Source organism: Colias philodice, chromosome 21, assembly GCF_061535455.1.
Source record: "Colias philodice isolate Cphi_HAF_F1 chromosome 21, ilColPhil1 Martin Lab GWU primary, whole genome shotgun sequence".
NCBI classification, from domain to species: Eukaryota; Metazoa; Arthropoda; class Insecta; order Lepidoptera; family Pieridae; genus Colias; species Colias philodice.
In genome coordinates this window covers 267,782-290,891 of record NC_143106.1, presented here as the reverse complement: position 1 = coordinate 290,891, position 23,110 = coordinate 267,782, and the positions used below count along the sequence as shown (strand labels likewise).

Sequence of the window (23,110 nt, the reverse complement as noted above, 5' to 3'; positions counted from 1 at the left end):
AGATAATAATGATAATCTGTATCTATTTTTTCGAGTACGAGTATCCGTTCAAACAACGCAGCTGCTCAAGTTCAAAAATCAAAATTGATAGCTCGCTAGCGCCACTCGCGAATCGCCATCTTGATCAAACAAGACGGCGTTTAAGGACTCGTCGCGTAGAAATTGTTTAATTACTTTAATTAAAGTAAAGCTTACCTATTCCTATTTTATTATTAAGATTACATATATTTAAGTTCTCAAAATGTCAGGAGGCAGCGGCGCAAATAGAAACGAATGCAGAATATATGTGGGTAACCTACCCCCCGATATAAGGACAAAGGATATCCAAGACTTATTTTACAAATTTGGTAAAGTTACATTCGTTGATTTGAAGAACAGAAAAGGCCCACCATTCGCATTCGTTGAATTCGAAGATCCCAGGTAAGAAATATTCATTTTTCACCATTACATTCCTTTGGCGGCTTTCGGCATGTTAGTGTATTTATGTATTTAGGTTAATTATTTATGTATAGGTATTGTCGTTAGCATCTATTGTCGTAGATTAATGTATATATTTCACTTTCTATTGGCATCATTTCTTTGGTTTTGTATAATTTGTAACTGTTCTAACAAGCAACCTATCTACCCTACGTATATCATAATTATTATTCGTCGAATTAACAATTGGAGACAAAATTAATAGGTACCTATAACCTCCATGAATAATATTGATAACAGGAAATTTAAATTCAAGTATCAGAGTGTAATTTAAAAACAACCTTGGTTATTGTGATTAGTGGTATATTATAGCATTTTGTGTTGAAATTCACATTTTTTCTCATTAAGTCTAAGCTGTACAATTATTGTAGAATTTTTTTTATATTTAAAACACTATGATATGATGAAATGAATATTTGCATTGTCTTCCTGGCCGTAATTAACAGTAATTAACCATAATCATTTCATTTAACCTGATTAAGAACAAATTGTCTTTTAATGACGCCTTATTTCAAGTCCAGGTTAATTATATTTACGATTCATTCTCCCAGAATAAATTATTCTCCTATGAAAAATAAATTATTTCATCATAATATTAATTTTCCAATTTTCCTCAAATAACTTGTTGCAGTGTTACATCAAAACACAATATATTTTATGATTATGTCTATTTCTTCTGATAATAAAACCACACTTGATATGTTATCAGGCATATGTGTTCTACAATTACAGTTATTTTAAGAGATATTTCAAATGAATTGATAACATTAATGAATATATAAGATATTCTGCATTTTCTAAATGATTTGTATGCAGTCGTGAATTATTATGTTTATTTAGAAAAGATTGTTATCAATGGTAAATAAACCCTTGAACATAAAAACACTTGTTTGAATCTTGAGAACTATTATGCACAGTCGTTTGATTTAAAAAAACAGTCAAATACACTGTTTTAACAAATTGTCATAGCATCACACACAGACTTACTGAAAATTAATCTATTTACTTCTAAACGAAAAAGTTTGAGGAAGTATAAGAAAAACTGTTTCTTCAAATATAATGTGGGGGACAGTTGCTTAGTGATGGATATGTGTTGAATCAATGACAATCCTATTTCCCTTAGTCACGGCATTATTAGTGAATGACTGGATCAATTTTGATAATTCTTATTTATTCTGTTCATTATTGTCAGTAAAAGGATCATATAAAGAAAATCTTTATTTTTTTTTCTCTAGACATAAAAAAGAAGAAAACATAACTGCTATTTAAACGTCATGCCTTTGACAATTTGCTCTAGGACAGGACAGTATCTGTTGGGTCAGTTAGTTAATAATATTTATATTGTCAACTAATTGTCCAGGCAGAGCGTATGTTGAAATATTTTCAAAGACCTAATTTAGTTTAATCTTCATACAGGAGAATATACCAAGAGACCATAAATCATTCAATTTATAGTCGAGCCAATTTAATAGGCAACATTTGACGTCTATCAATTTTATCTTCCAAGAGAGGTAACCTGCTTAAAAACATCGATTAAAGTGAATTAATCGATACGGATTTGAAACATTTGTAAATCGAATTTATTAATTTATGATGATTTTTGTTCACAAGTAATCAATGCATTCGATTCTAGATGTCAGATCTCGATTTTTAGAGTAACATCTCTGGTATTTAAAAAGAAAAAAGGTTTATTGACACAAAATTGTAGCGACGTCAGTTCTTCAATTCAGAAATTGTTTATTATGTTTAGAATGGTTCATCAGTAAAATGAAATCTTAAAATTACTTGTATCGGTCATTATTATTATAAATATGTAATCGTTATTGAAAAAAGTTAAGCAAATGTGCAGATCTAACAGAAAGAAATATCATGTTATTCTATGTTGTCGTTACTAGGTTACGTTGTTGAATTTTGTTGAACTGTCAAATGTTGCCTATTAAAATGGCTCTTCTATAGTTCATGTGGTGGTATACAACTTTTATATTATGTAAAGAAACAACTTTATCTTGTTATATAGATTTTGGTTTTTCAATGAAACACATGTAGCTTTTTGTCTAAATGCAAATTCAAATACAACCTGGCGATAATATTGGTATTTTAAATAATGCATGTCAATATAATTTATAGTAAAGTACTACATAAATAAACTGTATAAGGTTTTAATTGACCGATTTTTGATCAGTTTCAATTGGCAGATCTGGTGCAGAATAGTTCATTTATTGAAGATGGTTCACAGCTAGTGCAAGTTCATCACTACATAATATTATAAAACAAATAATTGATAGTCTGTCAGTCCCTAAGTATGCTCAAATCTTTAAAACTATGCAACGGATTTTGCTAGGTTTTAGTATACAATTTGTTTGTTTCCTACAAAGCGGGTTAAGCCGCACATGGGAAGCTAGTCATCATATAAAATGTAAGTGACCATTAGTTGAAAAGTGAGGTGTCATAATGTGCAAACCCACGCACACATCTCTTGCTTGTTTTGTATGTGCAAAAACCTAGCACCGCTGAGCTGTTTCCACCAGAGCTGTGCGAGCTAGTGAGGCGAGGTAAATGAAGCAATACTATTGGTTCTTTAAAAAGACATTCCTCCCTACACATCCTCGCACATTCTTGGTTGAAAAGCACCCTAGGTCGGTTAGTTTAATAAAATAAAATAAAAATTATTTATTTCTTTTAATCTGTCTAGCTCCGGAACCACAGACACAATAGAAAATCTATTGTGTCTGGGACCGATCGGGCCGCTTGGGGCTCAATGGGTTAAACAAGTTTTCATCTTGGGTTGGAGGTAAGTTTGTTCATCATCATTGTGTTGTGCAGAGACGCGGACGACGCGGTGCGCGCGCGGGACGGCTACGACTACGACGGGTACCGGCTGCGCGTGGAGTTCCCGCGCGGGGGCGGCGGCGGCGGGCGCGGCGGTCGCGGCGGGGGCGAGCGCTTCGGCGGCCGGCCCGCCGCGCGCGGCCCGCCGGCCCGCCGCTCCGAGTACCGCGTGCTCGTCACCGGCCTGCCGCCCTCCGGATCGTGGCAGGTTAGATACACATTACTTAATTTAATACATAAATAATATTGTTATTGTTTAAATGTTAATTTATTCTTCGGGAAATGTGGTAGGTACTTCGCTGAATTGCTGAAGTCGCTTTGTTATGCAAAATTGTAATTATTTAATAGAAGTGTCTTGTAGTTCTTAAGCAACTACTTTTATTCTGCAATACAAAATATATAATACTTTGATATTATACCATAAAAAATCCGACTAAGGTAACAAATAACGTCAATAATGGCCTTAACCTTCAGAGATAGTTGACGTGGCGGTAATTGAATAATAGCCGTAATGATGATGATGGTGCACTTTGCATTACAATAATTAATTAAGGATAGTAGCATGTTACAAATCTGCGTGAAATAACATTTTCTTTTGGTATTTAAACTAAACTGTTTGGTTTTACCACAAACTTAAGAGAAAATGTACTCTTAATTATGTTACTGTAACAGGACTATGCCCAGACACTTAACTATCAACTTTTGATGCAAAGATTTAACACTTTTGCATTAATTAAAAACAATATCAGCATAATCTTTTGCATTAATAAAAAAAAAACAATAAACACACTAATACTTAAATAATGTTTAGTGTGTATTAGCTATATGGATAACAACTATATGGATGATAATCTGATTTAAATGAAATAATTATACAATATTATAAAATAACACCCATATTTTCTAACTATGTTATTGCAAATAGAAATAACTTGAATTTAAATTAAATTTATTTTGTTATTTTCAAAAATGCACAGGATCTAAAGGATCACATGCGCGAGGCGGGCGACGTGTGCTTCGCGGACACGTTCAAAGACGGCTCCGGAGTCGTGGAGTTCCTGCGGCACGAGGACATGAAGTATGCTGTCAAGAAACTGGATGACTCCAGGTTTAGGAGTCACGAGGTTTGTTATTTTTGTAAAAATATAAGATTAGTTTAAAATCAATAGTGCAGAAAATTTTGTGTTTACTTAAAAAAAAATTGGTTGTTTGTAAAGTAGGTTTACGATCGAGATGTTTACGTGATAACGTGTTATTGGTGGCAGCGCTCGAGATGAGACGGGAGATCGGTCCGTCTCTCTCTCGTTATACCTGCGATCGCGCTCGTGAGGTTTTGGTGTGACACAAGTTTCTGAACATGTCACCCGACTAAAACGATTTTAAAAACGTTATCACGTTAAAATTATATCAATTTCCAATGAGCTATTTAAATGAAAAATAAAGAATGGTAAACTCTGTATAAAAGCTGTTGGAAAATGTGTATTAATTAAAAAGTCTGAAAATAAATATATGATTTTTTTTTTAATTAAATTGTGTTAAAATGTGTGATTTTATTATTTGCAGGGTGAAGTATCATACATTCGCGTCAAAGAAGACTATGGAAACAATGACCGTTACAGTGGAGACAGAGATAGGTAAATATTGTTGATATATTTATAATTACCGTATAAATTAATATTGAGAAGCTACTCAGTAAATTATTTAGTTCAGTTGAATTTTCTGTTACTAAAACTGTCACATAACATGGCTTTACAGTTATGATCGTCTAAACAATATTGTCTTTTACTACCTCGTCGGTATATGTATAAATATCGATATCTATACGAAGATGGCCAAAATCCATGTCTTATGACTTGTCAGTAAAAACTACTTTACTATAATATTTATAAATGCCTTATATACAGGGTGTCCCACTGCTGGTATACTAAGCTCAAAGGAGGTTATAGTTTTGCATACGCTGAGTACGTAAAAAATACTTATAAATTCCAGACGCATTTTTTTTTTTCAAATAGATGAATTCTTAAAACTCTATGTGCACACCCATAACAAGCAACCCGCCCAACTTTGCCACCAGCACGTGAGCTATCGTTTAATCTTAGTCAAAATGCTCACATTAGAGAAGCTTTATATGCCGGCTGCGCGAAGCTAGAGAAGAAAACATGGATTTTCAGGAAAAATTAAAATTTAGAAAAAAATTTTGACGTAATTTTGTTATTTAAGTATTTTTAACGTGATCAGGGTATGCAAAACTACAAGTCCCTTCGCGCTTAGTATACCAATAGTGGGACACCCCGCATAGAGTATATTCATATGATGACGGTGGGCAGGTCCCGCTCGTACTCCCCGCGGCGCGGGCGCGGCTCGCCCACGTACTCGCCCGTGCGCCGCTCCTACTCGCGCGACCGCGACCACGCCTACTGAGGTAGGTGCGTACATACATACACACACTATACTAGTGACTACACGCACTAGTGTGGTTACACAAACGCGCTGATAGCAGGTACACACGACACGAGAGTGATTAAGTGGAGGCTCCCTAAATTTTATGTGAATTTGCATTAATATTCCGAAACAGGCACACATACAAAATGGAACTTTAGTATGATTTATTGGGTCTTTTTCTTTCGATGTACAAGACAGTTACGTAATTGTAACGTTTTCGCTCGATTCATTTTTTATTCAAAAATTATACCTTTTTTAAGGATTATTACATTTTTTTAAAGATTTACTTGGACTGTATGTCTAAAATAAATGTTAACAGTAAGAAAATAGAGTTTACTATCGAATACCAAGATATTTTTTCTCTAGATCAATTGTCCGTATTTATGCAAAATGGAACCACTCGACAAATTTCGTTTTTTACTTTTATTGAAGAATACTCATTCAAATGTGGTCTAAATTCTTATACAAACAAGAACCACATGATTTTTACGTTGGAAACAAGGTATACTAAAAGCAGAAAGGAACCACCAGCAACAACGAATAATACCATATTAAGCAAAACCGAACCACAGCACCACGGGACTGCTTTGTTCAAACAAATAAACGATATTACTATCATGTCATTTTATACAAAACAGATCCACACCTACTTGGTACCATTATACATTACACATATTTCTATTAATAACAATTATTTTTAATACACAAAATGGAACCAGGTTTCTGTGGTATGGTTATGCGTAAAATAAATACATAATTTAATTGTAATTTTTTATTGCAAAATAAAACCACAAGCATTCGGTTCTATTATGCATAAATAAATATTGTAAAACATTCTGAAACCCATCATCGCTATATGGAACCAAATGCCTTGACTTGTTACAATGCTTCTCATCTTTAAACAACGTATTTCATTACTTAAGTGCAAAACTCCAATTTTTTAAGTAAAACGTCGAACATCTGTCAATATAGGTGACATTCAGCGAAGTAGTTCGAATACGTGACGGTGTTTTTTTCCTCCGCGAAGTAAGTTCTATTGTTTTTGTTAATTACCTTTAAAATTAAATGTGAAAATGTTTAGTAATAAATAAATAAGCAAGCAATTGGTAAGAAAAGCATTGGAGACGAACACCGAAGATAATAATGAAGATACAACGGGTAAGTAGTTTTATTTAGGTAATGCATTTAAGTACTTATTGAATCTGAGATGCAGGTACGCTTTATCCACTTTTGATTCATTCCCGATTGTGTTGTGATTTTAAGAAGATAGTTCATTAAGTAAGTACAAGAGGAATCCTCTGTGGATTTACGTATTTTAACGACAATGTCGTTGTTCACGAAGGCGCGGCGAGTCGAATTAAGAGATCATTTTGTTACGATTCATCTGTCATTGTGAGATGAAACTACTAAAGTCTAAACCCTGTTTTAAAAATAACTGTCGATGATCTAGGTACCTACCTACTATTTTGGTAAAATACGTTTAGATTCAGATTCAGTACAGTACATTCAGCCACATCATTCAGCGCATATAATTATTTGTTTGATTTTAAAACTCGCGCGGCTACTGTTTTGACCGGAATAAGGCCCTAGCCTGCGAAATTCAAAATTTTAACAAGTTTATTTAATTTTTTGCTAGGGTTGCCACTGTTGCGTATGATTTTTAGGGTTCCGTACCCAAAGGGTAAAACGAGACCCTATTACTAAGACTCCGCTGTCCGTCTGTCTATCCCTCTGTCTCATGAACCGTGACAATTAGATAGTCGAAATTTCATATGATGTATTTCTGATGCCGCTGTAACAACAAATACTAAAAAACAGAATAAAAAAAGACGTGTGGCACTCGGGGACTGCCACGGTAAAGCTATTGCATAGCATGCCTTCAAGCCACACCTCCGAGCCCGTCGGAGTGGAGAGCGTGAGGTTTTTTCGTAACGGAATTTCTCGATTCGGTCCCCACGCTCAAGGCCCGCGATAGAAGCTATGCAATAGCTTAATAAATATTTAAGAAGCTCCCATACAATAAGCCGTGATTTTTTTGGCGTTTTTATAGATAATGGTACGGAACTCTTCGTTGCGCGAGTCCGACTCGCACTTAGCCAGTTTTTTGTACATGGCGCATGTACATACAACATACTTAGTCGTCTAGCAGGGACACGGCTTTATAAGAACTAATAATATTTTGCTGTCGCCATATACCTACCTACGTATAAAATCCACGCGGCTTTATTGTTTTGATTTAAAGCTTTTTTCTTTTTATTACAGAAGATAACGAAGAACCTTATACGTCGCTGCCTCTGGAGAAGCTTTCTTCACCTTCTAGCGATATTCAGTCCATATTACATCTCATTCCACAAGATGCACAGTTTTTATAACGGTCTCATTAGTGATGATGCAATAGAAGACCACATAGATGGACTAGACACGGTGGATTTCGAAATCCAATTTGATGATAACGTCGAATAAACGTCCTATATAAGTATTATTTTATATATTTTTTTAATTAAAGCTTTAATTACGATATTATAAATACATAGTTTCATTTATATCATTAAATCCCTGGGATGTGGTTCCTTTTTGTATAAGAGAAAACCTATCAATTGATAAATGTTAAAAGGAACCACATGCACATTTTCTTAATTATCTAGAAAGTTTAAGAATATTCAGAGCAAATTTATATACACATACTTAAATAAGTAATTTATCAATGAATTTAAATAAAATAAATTTTAATTTTACTTCACCTGACAGAGCTGCAAATGTTTTTATAAATCCTTCGATATCTCAGAAGTGCGTTTTTGCTGGGTGGTTCCTTTTTGCTTAAATACGGACAATTATTACTTTAGTTATAAACGAAATAAGAATTGAGACTTACTTTTCGAGCTCGAACGCGATCAAAAAGCGCACGCGATATTCAACTTTATTACGGCTGTGTTAGCGTCTAGTACCGTAACCGGTATCTCAGTGCCAGAAATTATGTTAGGGAGCCTCCTCTTAACATGCACATATATATACAACGTCATACACGCACTCGTTCGACGCGTTACACACACACACATGATGCACTAGAGTAATGACACGCACACACACCACCCGCAACATACACACGCACGCTACACGAAAGTGATACTCGTATACGCTACTAACACACGTGAAAGTTTCCAAAATGGTTAGTTAGGTACTCGTCGGGCGAGCCCGATTCATGCCCGATTACCGACACGCACACTGATACACACAGACACACACACCCACATGTGTTACGACACATTCTTTCATTACGTGCAAACGTGAAAACCCTAAAGAGGAAAGTTATATGCAATAAATAAGCTCAAATACTGCTGAATCGAATTTATATATTATTTTACTATTAAATTATCTATTTTTTTTATCTCAGGTCAATCCAGGTGAAGCCAGGGCAAGCAGTTAGTTTTAACTGACACAAACTAAAATGAACAAAATCCTATAACACCATCTCTAACATACACAGTTTACAATATTCTAATTTCTACTACACTAATTGCTTTCTGTGCATTTATTAATTATTTAGTACGAAGGCTGATTTTTCAATAATAACTGATTATATTTTTATGTATTTAATTTGGAAAATAAATATGTTTAGTGTTTTTCCTATATGATAACATTGAAAAATCGGCCTTTAGATTAGTAAAATTAAATCCTTATTAGACTGTTTTGAGTGTAATTAATAAAAAGTACAATATATTTTTCCTCCCATTTTTAATTAAACGCAATTTGAATGATATTGTGTGGAAAATAGTACAATAATAGTAATTTCAATCAAGGAAAAAGTACAAGTAAGTTGTTCTAAGTTAATTGCCTGTAGATAATTCTTATCGCATTTTTGCTGCTGTATATTTATCCTTCAACATTTTACAAGCGTTTTCTACTTGATTTTAAAAAAAATATTAATTCCGTTATATTTTTAAAGTTTACGATAAAAAAAAATATTATTTTTTTCACTTCGTTTACATTTGACAATGTTTATTATGTATCTTTTAGTGTAAATTCTCTTCAATTAGAAATTAATATAATGTTGATGGAAAAGTGTAAAGTAGTGGGCATATAAATTTTAATATAAAATGTTTTTATACAGGGTGATTATTTAAGTATCTGATATATTATATGCTTGATGTGTTCAAGTTTGGTTATTTCCGAAATATCTTTGAATATCACCCTGAATATAAACATTCTGAATGTTGGTTTGCACATGCTAAAACAATAGTTATTTGTTGCAAAGTAAATTCATATATTATCTCAGATTAAACCTCTATAACATGATTCAAATGAGACTGGGATTAGTAAGTCACTTTGTAACATATTAAAGTGTCACATAATTTTTATACCTTTTGCAATCATTAAGAATGTTTCGTCATTGTGGTCTCGACTACAGATGTTTCCAAATTAAATGTTTGCTATTTGAAAACTGAGTGTTTCAATATGGAATTGGATGTATAATAAACATATTGTGATGAAATTTTCACTTTTAACACTTAACTAATATAAGTCATTTAATTAGAATATTAAACATATTCCCCGTCTCAAGTGTATCATGTATACAATATATACCGCATGAGCGTCCCGGGAGCTCTGTACTGAAGCTTGTGTTTATCGACAGCTGGCGCGGCGCGGCGGGCGAACGGCGACGACTTCTAACCGCTTTCTGTACACACACACCCCTTCCCACCCCCCCCTCCCTACCCCCCACACCCCCTCCCTACACCCCCCACACGCCCTGACTACATCGCACACACCCTGTATAGCGTGAAAGTATCAATGCAAACCAGGGGTCGTATGATCTCTTGTTTTTAGATACATTACGCCGTGATTTGAACTGACCAAATTCATATTATATAAGATGATATGGTTATTGCAATCGTAATGTGAATTTGCCAGTCAGTTCATCGCGTAGACTGTCTGGAAATAGGTCATAATACGACCCCAGAGCGGTAGTGGTATCCCGATCGGTACGCGATTAGAGTCTCTATAATATACTAAGTAAGAGTCACAATCGCGTGTCGGAATATACCAACAGAGGTAGCAAATAAAGGCTCTAACAGACACGTGTGCGATGACGTCACGGCGCGACCGAACTAGACGTAACGAGTGTATAAGTTGTGTATACTGTATGTCGCGCCGCTGTTAGCTGAGTTGTGTGCGAAGCCAGCAGCGACACGATGCGGCCTGTATCTGTATAATGAGCGAGTGTTTTTTTGTTTCATCCACTGTGGATTGGGCTCGTTGGACGCTCGGCCGGAGGCGGCATGTCGGATGTCGGATGTCGGATAGGAACGATCGGATAGGACGCGCGCACTCACCGCCGCCGGACACTGTCCGATTGAGGATAATTGAGGATAATTCGTTTTAGCGCCGCGGATCACGGATCTCGGATCTCTGGTATGCATTTGAAATTATTGCAGAGTGACTTGTTGTTGAGTGCCCGCTCCGACTTTGTTTCACATTCACGTTTGACAGACGCTCCGTCGAGCTGACGCATTACTTTATTTAGGTTATGCGCTGTGTTTTAAAGGTCGAATTTGCGGTTTGCGAGCATACTGATAACTTTGATAATTGACTATAGATGAAACCGCAAATTGTTACCGTTAAAATTTAAATGCAATGAAATGATTCTTTTGAGAGATAATATATTTTTACCTATATAAGGTTCGAGCTCCCCTCACAAGCCGGTAACGGGCCTAATTCGACCCCCGTCCCTTGCTCGAGCGCCCTGTGCCGGCTTGCGCAAACCGACTTGACATGCACAAGTATTGTGCCGAATGAGCTCGATTTTAAATTGAAATAATGAATTTTATATTGTATAAATAGCATGCTTTTGTCGAGTCTAAAAGAGAAAGGAGATGTTTTATGTTTGGAGTAGGATATCGTGCAATTTTAAAAATACTATAATATGTAATCAGATTTTTTTTCTAATTAATGTTTATCGCAAAATTATAAAAAATGGCGGACCAAGTATATAAAGAAATGTCAGCTCGAAATGGAATACATCTCCTTTTTAAATCGTGCTTTAAAACCGTTTTGTGTGCGCCGGCTATCAAGGCGCTCGAGCAAGTTTAGTTTAAAATGTTTTTTATAAATCAAACTGTATTATATTTGGATAATTGACGACGCGCTCGCGTTAATGTGTAATGTAATTTAGGTACTACGTCTGCATTCCAAACACTGAGTTTGATGGACTTGAATAAATAATATGGAGATATAAGTTCGTTTTATTTGATAACACCCTTGTAATTGATAAAAAATGTAACGTTACATTTTTACATGTATGGTAAAAAAGATTGTTACTTAAAATTAAAGTTTGTAAGGAATAGCGTTTAACCTATTTGATACAGTTTTAACAATACTGATTTAAATTGTAAAGAATTTTTCTAAATAAAACAACTTATTCATTAAAAACTTTATTTAATAAGTATTACCTACATAAATTAACAAGTACACCTAACAATTACTATCTATTTAATATTCATATTTTAAACCCTGAATGTATGGAGCACACGCCAAATGTTAAATTTTCGTACGTGACGTGTCTGAAGCCTGCGTCCTCGATCATTGATTTGAAGGATTCCTGAAATAAATACGTTAAAAACATTATTTATGTTACGACAAAATAATTAAATGTATACTGTATTGGTAATGAATCGAGTTCTAATTTCAAAAGAAATTGAAGCAGTCAAAATTATATTTTTACAAAAGGTGGTTGTATAAATACAAAGTCTAAGGCTGGTTGCAGAGCTTGACCGACCGTCAGTGCGTACCGTCGGTCCTGACGATACGCATCAACAATTGTATGACTATGACACTAATGCGCATGACAATACGCGTGCGTATGGTCGGTCTAGCTATGAAGGGTTTTATGAATTTCCATACATATGACAAGCGCGACTGACGTACGCACTGATGGTCGGTCAAGCTCTGCAACCAGCCTAAACGTAGATTACAAGTACAACTAAAATAATAAGAATAAGAAAGCATGTGGTAACTGGTAAGTGTAGAAGGCTGTTCTAATGCCATCACTTACATAATATTTTTATATTACATTTTTGTATCTACAATTTCAATTATTCATATTTCAGGATATATTTACATGTAAATCGGGAGTTATTTTAAATTGTAGAGCCACTAACCTGGTCAGGGAACTGCCGGATGCTCTCAACGAGGTACTGATAGGGCTTCCACTGGCCCGCCACCAGCTGGCCTAACACCGGGATTACTTGGAACGAGTATTGGTCGTACATCCTGCAAATATAATTTAAAACGCAATTAGTATGACAAATACTTTGATTTTATTGAGAACGATCAATGAAATTGTATAACTTCAATAATATTTTTTTTTGTTTTTTCGAATTGTGATAAATCTGTATAACAATAACTGATGATAAACAAACGATAACAAAAAGTCTATCTGAGATAATATCAGAATCAGAAAAGGCTGTAATAATTTTAATCATATGGTCAACGGATGATCAGGGTAAAATATAGACTACTTTTTACCCCTATGTGGTCTATATTCTGTGTAGTTTCTATACATTTTAACGTGATAACGTTTTTAAAATCGTTTTAATCGGGTGACATGTTCAGAAACTTGTGTCACACCAAAACCTCACGAGCGCGATCGCAGGTATAACGAGAGAGAGACGGACCGATCTCCCATCTCATCTCGAGCGCTGCCACCAATAAGACGTTATCACGTAAACATCTCGATCGTAAACCTACTTTACAAACAACCAATTTTTTTTTATAATAAATATAATATATTGACCACTGCAACTGTGCGTTGTGCAGCTGACTGAACTCAAGACACAGGAAGCGGCCGCCCGGCTGCAGCACGCGGTACGCTTCTTCTAGCACCTGCCATTAAAAAACAATGTTACTTATTTGTTTCTTTTTTCATGTATGTATGAAAGATTTGTCTTTTTTTGGGATTTGAGAATAATAAAGATACATATAGTCAACAATAACATTATGAATACTCTTTAAATGGTAAGCTAAAAACGCAAGATGCTTTTTTCAATTATTATCAGATAACAGTATAAAAGTTCTTGTTAAATGCGAAAATGTGTCATTTACGTCGTCATAGAGCTATTTTAGATCAGATTTGGACTGGTATGGTAAGATCTATTTTGATATAAATTGTATTCAATTCTCTCCAAGCAAGCTGCAGGTATCAGTAAGTAGTGTATGTTAGTCTCTAGATACAATAAAATGTACCTTATCCACATGAGTGCAATTCCTTATACCAAACGCGATAGTGTAAGCAGTGTAACACTCGTCTGGTAGCGGCAGCTGTTCTGCGTCTGCGCACAGCCAGTCCACAGACACAAGTGGGTCGTTGGCGTAGCCCTGTCTGGGGATTATGATATTGAGATGTTAATTAAATTCAATGTGAAGGATCTATTTGGTGTGCATTTCATCCCTGTGAAACAAAATAATGTAAATTTATAAAGAATAGACAAAATTCGATAACGAGGCGGGACACGAACCCGCATCCTTTCGCGCCATTCTGGGGCGGATGCCTGACCAACTCGGCCACCCGTGACCCGCCAGAGCGATCTAATTAATTCTATTCTTTCAGTTTTTATGTGTCTAAGCCTCTAAGGGACATAAATTTATATTTATAAAGCATTTGAGCTCACTAATATTAAAAACGACAAAGTTTATGAGAATGGAAATAGGTGTTAATTTCTCTTTCATTCAAAAACTGTTGATTCTATCTATAACAGTGATTAGAACATAAGCTACTTTTTACCACACAAGTGAAACCCCATGTTAAATTAACATTAACTGTAGTCTCCATTTATAATATGACTAGCTGTGCTCTGTGGTTTTACCCGCAGTGCTCCACTCCTGTTAGTCTTAGTGAGATGATATAATATAGACTTTCTTGATAAATGCTCTATCTAACACCGAAAGAATTTTTCAAATCGTACCAGTAGTTACCGAGATTAGCGCATTCAAACAAACAAACTCTTCAGCTTTATAATATTAGTATAGATAATGAAACTAAAGTTACCTCTCCGCTCTGACTTTCCCCACATCTAACATGGCCTGGTTGATATCACTAACTGTGACGCTGCTCTGCTTGTCTGCTGCATGTGGACCTAGATTCCTTAAGTAATTTATGTATCTGAATGATATGTCACCTGTAACATATAAGAAAAAATATAAGATAGAATAACTAAGAAGTAGATTTGACGAGTTGGTATGGTACGTATGGTATATGTTGGTACGTATGGTATTTTATGAAGACAATAACCTGTGCCGCCTGCCATATCAAGTAGCTTAGTTCCTGGGGTGGGTGCCAATCTCTGCATAAAGATATCTTTCCATACTCGGTGGATTCCCAGGGACATCACATCGTTCATCAGATCATACTTGTCGGCTACTGTCTCGAATACTTGGTGAACTGAAACGAAAATTATTTCTTTAGGTTATTTAAAGTATAAATTTGTTTTAAAATTATGTAGGATTTTTTTTGCTGTAGAGAAGAGGCCCTATTGCACAAATTACTCATTCCAATATTTGTGCAAGACCCTATAATAGCAGTATCAAGTAATATCTTAGACATAATAATGTATTTCATAATATTTTCGAATAAGAACTAACCTAACACTTAGGAAATTTTAAGAATTCTGAATTAAATCTTTATTTATAGATTAAAAACTTGAATGGCTATTATAGAAGGCACAAATCAATACCTTTCTTTGTTTTTTCTTCCTCATCAATAGTTTCAAAACCGAAATGTGTTTGTTTTTTCTCATGTTGGTCTTCTTTTGGAGCAGTCTGAGTACAAAGCGTTTGGCTTGTACAAAAACTCCTACAAGTCGACCGTTGAATATTTCCTATTTTAACAAAAACCCTCCTAAGAGCCATATTTGTGCAAAAATTAATTAAAATATGTTTTTCGAGGTTTTTCGATTTATGGTTTATAAAATATAAATTTAAAAAACAGCTGATACCAATTGACGTAACCCTAATGTCAAAGTCATAATATGTCAGATAAGTGTCATATTAATTATATTGTACCACAGATCTACTACGGAGCACGCTTAACATGAGCATTAACTTAAACCTTACTTAAACTGACCATCCGTTCAAAACTTATACGAGCACTAACAATAGAATAATGGAAAATAAATCTAAAGAACGTCTTTTTATTTTCGGCGGCCAAGAATGTGTAGGCATGGCTGTTCGACTTCACCGTTCCACATTTAACTTAACAGCAAAATATGAAATTTCATCGATGACTAAACCTTTTGCCCACACGGAAAACATAACAGCACCATGTTACAATATAAAAACAAGACCGACGGATAAATTTATTTTAAGTTTAGGAGAACACGACGAGAACCCTTTCCACTTTATGGCCGAAACTGCGGCTATACTCCGATATTTAAAGGACACTAGTGTAATTATACTTAATGTTGTTAAAAACAGATATTTAAATGAAAATCTTATTAACAATTATTTAAGACAAATATGTTTAAAATACCCGAACTGCAAATTCTTGAACTTTAATGACAATTATTGTAACTCTCATAGTAATTACCTTAATAGAATTTGTTATAAAATTAATACAGAACTAGAATTCCAACATTACAGTAACGAATTTTTGGTTTGTAAAGACTGGTTAAAAAAATTAAAATCAACTAATAAAATTCAATTCAATAGTACAGTTACCAACTTAAAAAATAAATATTTTAAAGATACATCTACCCAAGCTGACAATTCGTTACCATATGTTAATAATACTAGCGATAAAGCTACGCAAACCATTGACGCAGAAAATTATGTTAAAGAGACTGGGTTTTTTCGAGCAAAAAGTATATGATGGTAAATATCTTTTGCACCAAAACATTGCAGGCATACTGAATAAAATAGAGTGGCTTGAGTTGTGCTTGGCAGAAATTGAAGAAAACATTAGTATATTGTGTCTTACCGAAACTTTTATCAAAAAAGGAGAGGAATGCAATCTCATTCTAGGAAATTTTTATCTTGCTTCATCTTTCTGTAGATCACAAGAAAGGCGTGGAGGTTGTTATATTTTAGTAGACAAGTCCCTTGATTGCAAGACTATTGACTACTGTGTCGAATATACAGTAGAAAAAATATTTGAATGTTGTGCTGTTGAGATACGAAGCATGAATTGCTTTGTGGTTTGTATATATAGAACACCTAACTCAAACATATCAAAATTTTTCGAAAAATTTGAACTTTTCCTCCATAAATTAACCGCAAACAAAAATAAAAATATCATATTGGCTGGAGACTTTAATATTGACATAATGAAAGAAAATCAGTCTTCAAAATGGTTTAAAAACTTACTTAAAAATTTCAACATTAATATAATTATTAATCAACCCACTCGTAAACTGGCATGTCTAGATATAATAGCAACAAATATACCGCGAGTAGAAGGTAAGGTACTGAAAGTATTTCTCTCAGATCATGAAACATGTCAACTAGTAAATCTTCCAAAGCAAGCTAGCCCTAAACCATCGTATTGGTTCGTAACACGAAGAGATTATTGCCAGGAGAATATAAGGAAATTTGACATGCATTTAAATTCTATTTATTGGACCGATCGATGTTTTAAATGAAGTAAATGCTAACGTAGCTTTCAAAATATTTCATGAGTTTTTCTGCCTACTGTATAATTTATGTTTCCCTTTGTACAGAAAAAAGATATCGAATACTCTCAGTCACATGAAATGGATATCAAAAGGCATTAGAATAGCATGTGCAAGGAAAAGACAACTAAGATTTATTCATTATAAATCAAAGTCTTTTCAAAAAAAGTTAGAATTTCAAAAATACAATAAGATACTCCGATCTTGTATAGACTGCTCAAAAAGAATAGTAAATAATAGATTAATATTAAATTCCAAAAACAAAACAAAAGCTACATGGGACTTGATAAAGAACAGAGGGACGCATAATATGTCTGATAGCAACTGTATTGACCTAATCTCACACAATGACGTTGATATAACAGATCCATTAGAAATTGCTATGACATTTAATAATTTCTTTACTAATTTGACATATTTAATTCAAGTAAAATAACTAATTCCATTCATCAATCAAGTAATTACAAATATAAAATAAATTCAATAAATAGCAGCATATTTCTCTCACCATGCACAGAACAAGAGATTATTAAAATAATAAATTCTCTTAGGAATACAAAGGCTGTAGGTTATGACTCAATAGATACAAGCATACTTAAAGAATGTAAACACAGCATTTCTTATGTATTGGCTAATTTAATTAATAAATCATTCTCGCAAGGCGTCTTCCCTGAAAACCTGAAAGTATCTATTGTTAAGCCATTCTACAAAAAAGGCAGCAAAACGGATATAAAAAATTACCGCCCGATTACACTTATATCCATTTTTTCAAAAATTCTGGAAAAAGCTATGAGTGCCAGACTCATAAATTTTTTAAACAAATATAGTATAATTAAAAAAGAACAAACAGGGTTTCAAGCAAATAAATCTACTGCATTGGCTACGTTCTATTTAATTGAGGAAGTAACGAGATGCATTAATAATAAAATTCCTGTTGCATCAATCTTCTTTGACATGTCAAAAGCTTTTGACTTTGTGGACCACAAACTACTTATATATAAATGTGAGAAGTATGGCATTAGAGGTCCTGCTCTTGAATGGATTCATGATTATTTGTTTCAGAGACAACAGAGTGTTGAAATAAATAAAATAAATACCAAGCTAGAGTTCACTACATACAAGTCCCCCTATTTACCTAATAGTTTCGGTGTGCCACAGGGCAGCATATTGGGGCCTTTATTATTTTTAATTTACATAAATGACCTACCTGACATTATGGACCAAAAGTGTATATTGTTTGCAGATGACATTTCAATAATTTATTCTGACGATCACAAAGAGATAAATTATAACATGACAATTAATAAAAATTTAGAATTAGTATTGACATGGTTTAATGATAATAATCTATCGGCTAATATGACTAAAACAAAATTTATTCAATTTTCAAATTATAAAGCTCGACATACACCTCTTAATGTAACGGACAAATTCCATACTATCGAACAAACACATTACATAAAGTTCCTAGGGTTAAATGTAGATCAAAATTGCAACTGGAAAGCACATTGTGACATGATTACCGGAAAAATAAATAAGTTCGTCTACGCATTAAGAAGACTACGAAAAACAGTGTCCTTTAATGCTGCGCTTACCGCATATTACGGATACGTTACATCTGTGATACGGTATGGAATTATATTCTGGGGCAACTCGACGGACGTGACAAATGTATTCTTGGCACAGAAGAGGTGCATAAGGGCTATGTGCAATATTGGTCCCTTAGAATCTTGTCGACCATTATTCAAAAAGCACCATCTTTTAACACTCACGGGATTATACGTTTTGGAAATTTGTATATTTGTCAAAAAACATAGTGAACTTTTTAAAAGCATGAAAGACCACTCTATACTGGGACTAAGAGATCCCACACGTTTAATGATGCCTAACTGCCGTTCAGCACTCTACCAAAAGAATGCAAGTGTAATGTGTGTAAAGATTTTTAACCATATACCAAAACATATAAGGGAACTACCAAAAAATTTAATGCACAAAAAATTAAAAGCGTGGCTTATTAATCACTGTTTATATTCCTTAAACGAATTTTTTAGATTATAATTACCGAAACAATAAAAATGTTAACCTAGCTTGACAAAATTGACGTAAGAAATCAATTATAATGTAATAGAATGGAATAATCAAATTGTCATATTGCTACAATATTATAATTTATAATGTAAAATGAACTAATGTAAATAATATATTGCTTAAATAATAACTCACGTGAATTAGTTTAAATTATAAAATTTAAATATTTGTATGCCAATTGTTGGCGAATTGTGCGGACGTGAAATTTATTATAACTTTGCTTTGTAACCACAATTCATACAAATAAATCATTTCATTTCATTTCATTTCATTTCATTTCATTTCATTTCATTTCATTTCAAAAACTTGACATTGGCAGAATCCGTCCTCACTGGGATCGGGAGTTACCATTTGAAAAAGAAGAAGAAGAACAGATCTACTACGACCAAGACTACGACTGTGTATAATAGTACGATCTCTCATTTCCTAAATCTATGCTTCTTGCTCATTTCAAAAAGTAAAAACATATACCTATTATCACAGGCTATTAATAAGTCATAATTAATACAATAAAAATTCAACTTCCGTTGCATTCACAGAACAGTAAAGTAGGCATTTGAATGATTTTTCAATGATTTTCTCATAATTGGTTTCTTGAAAAGATCTTTTTCATAAGTTTTTCATTAAGTATGTTGAATATGTAACTTTATCTGACTACTATAAATAGATAAATATATTGATATGACGCCTAAGCTATATGTGACTAATACTGATAACTGATAAGCGATAATAACAAAATATTTTATTGATGCGGTCAATAACTCTGGATTAATAACAATATTCGAGTCCAGTTTTCTGTATTTTTTCTTTGTGTTTATAAGGTTTATAAAAAGTCAATATTCAAAATGATCTCAGAAACAGAAGTAAGTTACTTTACAATAATATAAGAATGCACCTTCACTAATTACCTAGATACCGGCAGCTTTTTGTGATAAATGAATTTCATGAAATGTATCTTAGCCACTCAAGTGCGGGAGCCATTTTGCAAAAATCGGGTCTTGTGCGAAACCGGCTCCCGGTGCCGCCGCAGTTGGGGTTTTTGGCGGTCCAATATTTTTTTAAAGTCGATTATCTCAGATTCCTTTATCAATAGCACATTTGCAAGTATATATGTATATTCATAGATAATAAAATAGTCTATGCCTTGTCAAAACATGGTAACATTTAAATAAATAAAAACAACTTGAGTCAAAGCAAATGTACCCTTGTAATTTTTGTTACATTTTGTCTGCTAATAAAAAATTAAAACAGCTGTTCAGTGAGATTTTAATATTTATTGATCCTTTGTTACACTCTTCTTACGAGAAAATAAAAACATCATACCCTCTCATACATTTTTTTACACATTCCTTGTTTATTTTTTTGTACAAAAAACTACCTACTCAATGTGTCATGAAAAGTGGGCCACTTAAATCATGTGGTTATGTTGTTATCTTGATTTATAGCTAGCCTGTTCTTTCCTTAACATGTCATATAAGTTAGAAAGAGGAAGGTTATTAGACCGTTTTATAAAGCGAACGCAAAACCCACGACTGTTGATCGACCGGGAGCCGGTCGCAACGCACAAGCCCCTGAATGTGGATCGACCGGCTCCCGGTCGTTCAGCACTTGAGTGGTTATCATATTATATAGAGTGTGCTCTTGTACAAACACTTTATTTGACCACTACAAACACTTCAATAATTATTTGTATAATTTATTTTAGCCACCAATATTACACATCGAACACAACATACCACAAATTCGTCAACGCTTCTCCTGGGATTGTGGTATCGCTTGTGTACTGATGGTGTTACGAGAAAAACAACGCCAGTATTTTAAGGACAATTTTTATAGGATACTACGAGAAGAAGGCATTGGTAGATGCACTTGGACTATAGATCTCTGTTATTTGTTAAAACGGTATGAGATTTATGATCGACCACTTATTAAACCTTGTTTCCATTTATTTTAAATGATATAATATGTTATCTAAATTCTAAACCATATCGTTTTTTTTCTATAATCTTACAGATTCGATATAAATCATTGTACATACACTGCCCGATGCGATGTAAATCCCAATTATAAAAAGATTCACACAGAGGTATATAAGTACATAGTTTTTTTGTGATCGTAGAAAAATACAGTTTGTCTATGTATGACTTTTGTATGTCTCTCTTATATAATGTCTTTTGTCAGGTAGTAAATCGAGTGCGCAAAAAATTTACGAATGCTGTAAAAAATGGCTTAAGACTAAAACAGAAAGTGCTATCGATGCAGGAAATAGCGCATCATGTCATCAATTTCGGTCCAGCAATTTTGCTTGTTGACATAGGTTTGCTTACATGTAACGTCTGCAAAAGTCACACGCTTTCCTCTGAATTAAGGTAACATCATTTTTAATGACTAAATACCTATAATAAATATATGTTTAACAAAAAAAACTATTAAGCATCCTCAACGCAAATATGCATAAGTAAAAATACTTAATTAATCATAGCATAATGTGCATCTGTTTCACTGATCGATTTTCTTTAGGGACAAGTAGGTGATCAGCCTTCTGATTTTCAAACAAACTTTAAAAATTTATAACAATGCATGGGTTTAAATCAAAGAAAATACCATAATTTCCAGGCTAATGTTCGGCGGTTCGTACAGAGGGCACTACATTTGTCTGACAGGCGTGTCTGGCAACAGAGTGTTGTACCGCGACCCCGCGCGTGTTCACCCGCTCTGTAGTGTTGCCATGCATCGACTGCAAATGGCGCGGACGACGCTCACTGACTTTGATGTTATACTTGTTTATATCGCATGAAGAAATAAACTGTTTAAATAGGTGTATGTGTGTAGTATTAATGAAGAATTGTACTGTAAGTGTATACAGCCCATGTTTACCGCCAACTTACTGAAGTAAGTGTAAAGGAACTTGAAATCAAAATTAGTCAATAGTTCCTAATTTCTGAACAGTGTACATGACTTATTTTGTACTCAACAGCAGGAGTTGTCGGGCTTCAGATGGTTCTGTTAGAAATAGTGCGTATAAAAGATGACTGACGATCGCAATTGTAACGGTCAGATTTTATATTTTTTTTATCGTCGTGATTGGTTATCGTTTAGTGTAGTCTTTCTATGGAAGGATTTTTCACACCATGCAAGTAGTTATAGGATTATTTGAAACACTGCTGAGATAATATTGCATCAATTTAATGATTTTATTGCTAACACCAAAAAAATAATTGTTTAATTTACGGTAGGTAACATAACATAAAAAAACGTAACATAAAAAACCGATAAGTACCTAAACTTATCGGTTTTTTTATGTATTACCTGTTTACGTTAATATATTAATACATTCAATAAACTTATAAAAAAACTTGAACGCGTTTTCAATTGAACCATTAAATAAAATACTACTTGTTTAATACAAAATGTACCATAGATATCTAAATTTGTTGGCAGGACTTTCCGTATTTATGGTAGGGGAGTCCCTGTATAGCGTTACTTTGATTTTTTTCTAATTTAAATTAAATGTCATTGACCCGGGTCACAATTATTATTATCAAGTATCAAGTTGTTTTTACAAAAATCATATAATGAACCATTGCTTTGCTCTTACTGTAATCGCGATTTCTACA

General features: G+C 33.9%; 4 protein-coding genes and 1 long non-coding RNA gene across 6 annotated transcripts; 4 read left to right on the top strand and 1 right to left on the bottom strand.

The window, feature by feature from the left end:
- The first annotated feature begins 96 nt into the window (after nucleotides 1–96).
- SF2 (splicing factor 2) lies at nucleotides 97–11,980 on the top strand. 2 transcript variants are annotated; one of them, XM_089709021.1, is made up of 6 exons: nucleotides 97–420; nucleotides 3,301–3,514; nucleotides 4,284–4,430; nucleotides 4,870–4,940; nucleotides 5,634–5,728; nucleotides 10,379–11,980. In XM_089709021.1, the coding sequence occupies exons 1-5, from the start codon at nucleotides 242–244 to the stop codon at nucleotides 5,725–5,727; spliced, it is 705 nt and encodes a 234-aa protein (XP_089565147.1). In that variant the 5' UTR covers nucleotides 97–241; the 3' UTR covers nucleotide 5,728; nucleotides 10,379–11,980. The 2 variants fall into 2 exon arrangements, with proteins under 2 accessions (XP_089565147.1, XP_089565149.1); XM_089709023.1 differs by having other exon boundaries at nucleotides 5,634–5,732.
- LOC149478595 (uncharacterized) lies at nucleotides 6,117–8,587 on the top strand. Its single transcript, XR_016317383.1, has 2 exons — nucleotides 6,117–6,906; nucleotides 8,011–8,587. It is a non-coding gene; the product is annotated as an uncharacterized LOC149478595 (long non-coding RNA).
- A 189-nt stretch (nucleotides 11,981–12,169) lies between the features above and the next one.
- On the bottom strand, nucleotides 12,170–15,733 carry Coq5 (ubiquinone biosynthesis protein COQ3, mitochondrial). The gene is made up of 7 exons (XM_089709018.1): nucleotides 15,474–15,733; nucleotides 15,032–15,181; nucleotides 14,789–14,918; nucleotides 13,987–14,122; nucleotides 13,538–13,626; nucleotides 12,903–13,014; nucleotides 12,170–12,343 (listed from the first exon to the last, which is right to left on the bottom strand). The coding sequence occupies exons 1-7, from the start codon at nucleotides 15,646–15,648 to the stop codon at nucleotides 12,242–12,244; spliced, it is 894 nt and encodes a 297-aa protein (XP_089565144.1). The 5' UTR covers nucleotides 15,649–15,733; the 3' UTR covers nucleotides 12,170–12,241.
- A 168-nt stretch (nucleotides 15,734–15,901) lies between these two features.
- Nucleotides 15,902–16,818, top strand: LOC149478592 (uncharacterized). Its single transcript, XM_089708619.1, has one exon. The coding sequence runs from the start codon at nucleotides 15,902–15,904 to the stop codon at nucleotides 16,604–16,606; it is 705 nt and encodes a 234-aa protein (XP_089564745.1). The 3' UTR covers nucleotides 16,607–16,818.
- Nucleotides 16,819–20,237: 3,419 nt separating this feature from the next.
- LOC149478591 (protein GUCD1) lies at nucleotides 20,238–22,290 on the top strand. Its single transcript, XM_089709024.1, has 5 exons — nucleotides 20,238–20,356; nucleotides 21,199–21,395; nucleotides 21,507–21,579; nucleotides 21,675–21,862; nucleotides 22,110–22,290. Exons 1-5 carry the CDS (start codon nucleotides 20,339–20,341, stop codon nucleotides 22,288–22,290), a joined length of 657 nt encoding a protein of 218 aa, XP_089565150.1. The 5' UTR covers nucleotides 20,238–20,338.
- Nucleotides 22,291–23,110: the final 820 nt, after the last annotated feature.

Bases quoted from the DNA above. Each gene is read 5' to 3' on its own strand.
- SF2 (XM_089709021.1), top strand. From the start codon at position 242: ATGTCAGGAGGCAGCGGCGCAAATAGAAACGAATGCAGAATATATGTG. The intron at 421-3,300 runs GTAAGAAATATT...TGTGTTGTGCAG, and splicing joins GTTGAATTCGAAGATCCCAG to AGACGCGGACGACGCGGTGC. The intron at 4,431-4,869 runs GTTTGTTATTTT...TATTATTTGCAG, and splicing joins CCAGGTTTAGGAGTCACGAG to GGTGAAGTATCATACATTCG.
- Coq5 (XM_089709018.1), bottom strand. From the start codon at position 15,648: ATGGCTCTTAGGAGGGTTTTTGTTAAAATAGGAAATATTCAACGGTCG. The intron at 15,182-15,473 runs GTATTGATTTGT...TTTTCGTTTCAG, and splicing joins GGAAGAAAAAACAAAGAAAG to TTCACCAAGTATTCGAGACA. The intron at 14,919-15,031 runs GTTATTGTCTTC...TATATGTTACAG, and splicing joins TGATATGGCAGGCGGCACAG to GTGACATATCATTCAGATAC.
- LOC149478592 (XM_089708619.1), top strand. From the start codon at position 15,902: ATGGAAAATAAATCTAAAGAACGTCTTTTTATTTTCGGCGGCCAAGAA.
- LOC149478591 (XM_089709024.1), top strand. The intron at 21,396-21,506 runs GTATGAGATTTA...ATAATCTTACAG, and splicing joins CTCTGTTATTTGTTAAAACG to ATTCGATATAAATCATTGTA. The intron at 21,863-22,109 runs GTAACATCATTT...CATAATTTCCAG, and splicing joins ACGCTTTCCTCTGAATTAAG to GCTAATGTTCGGCGGTTCGT.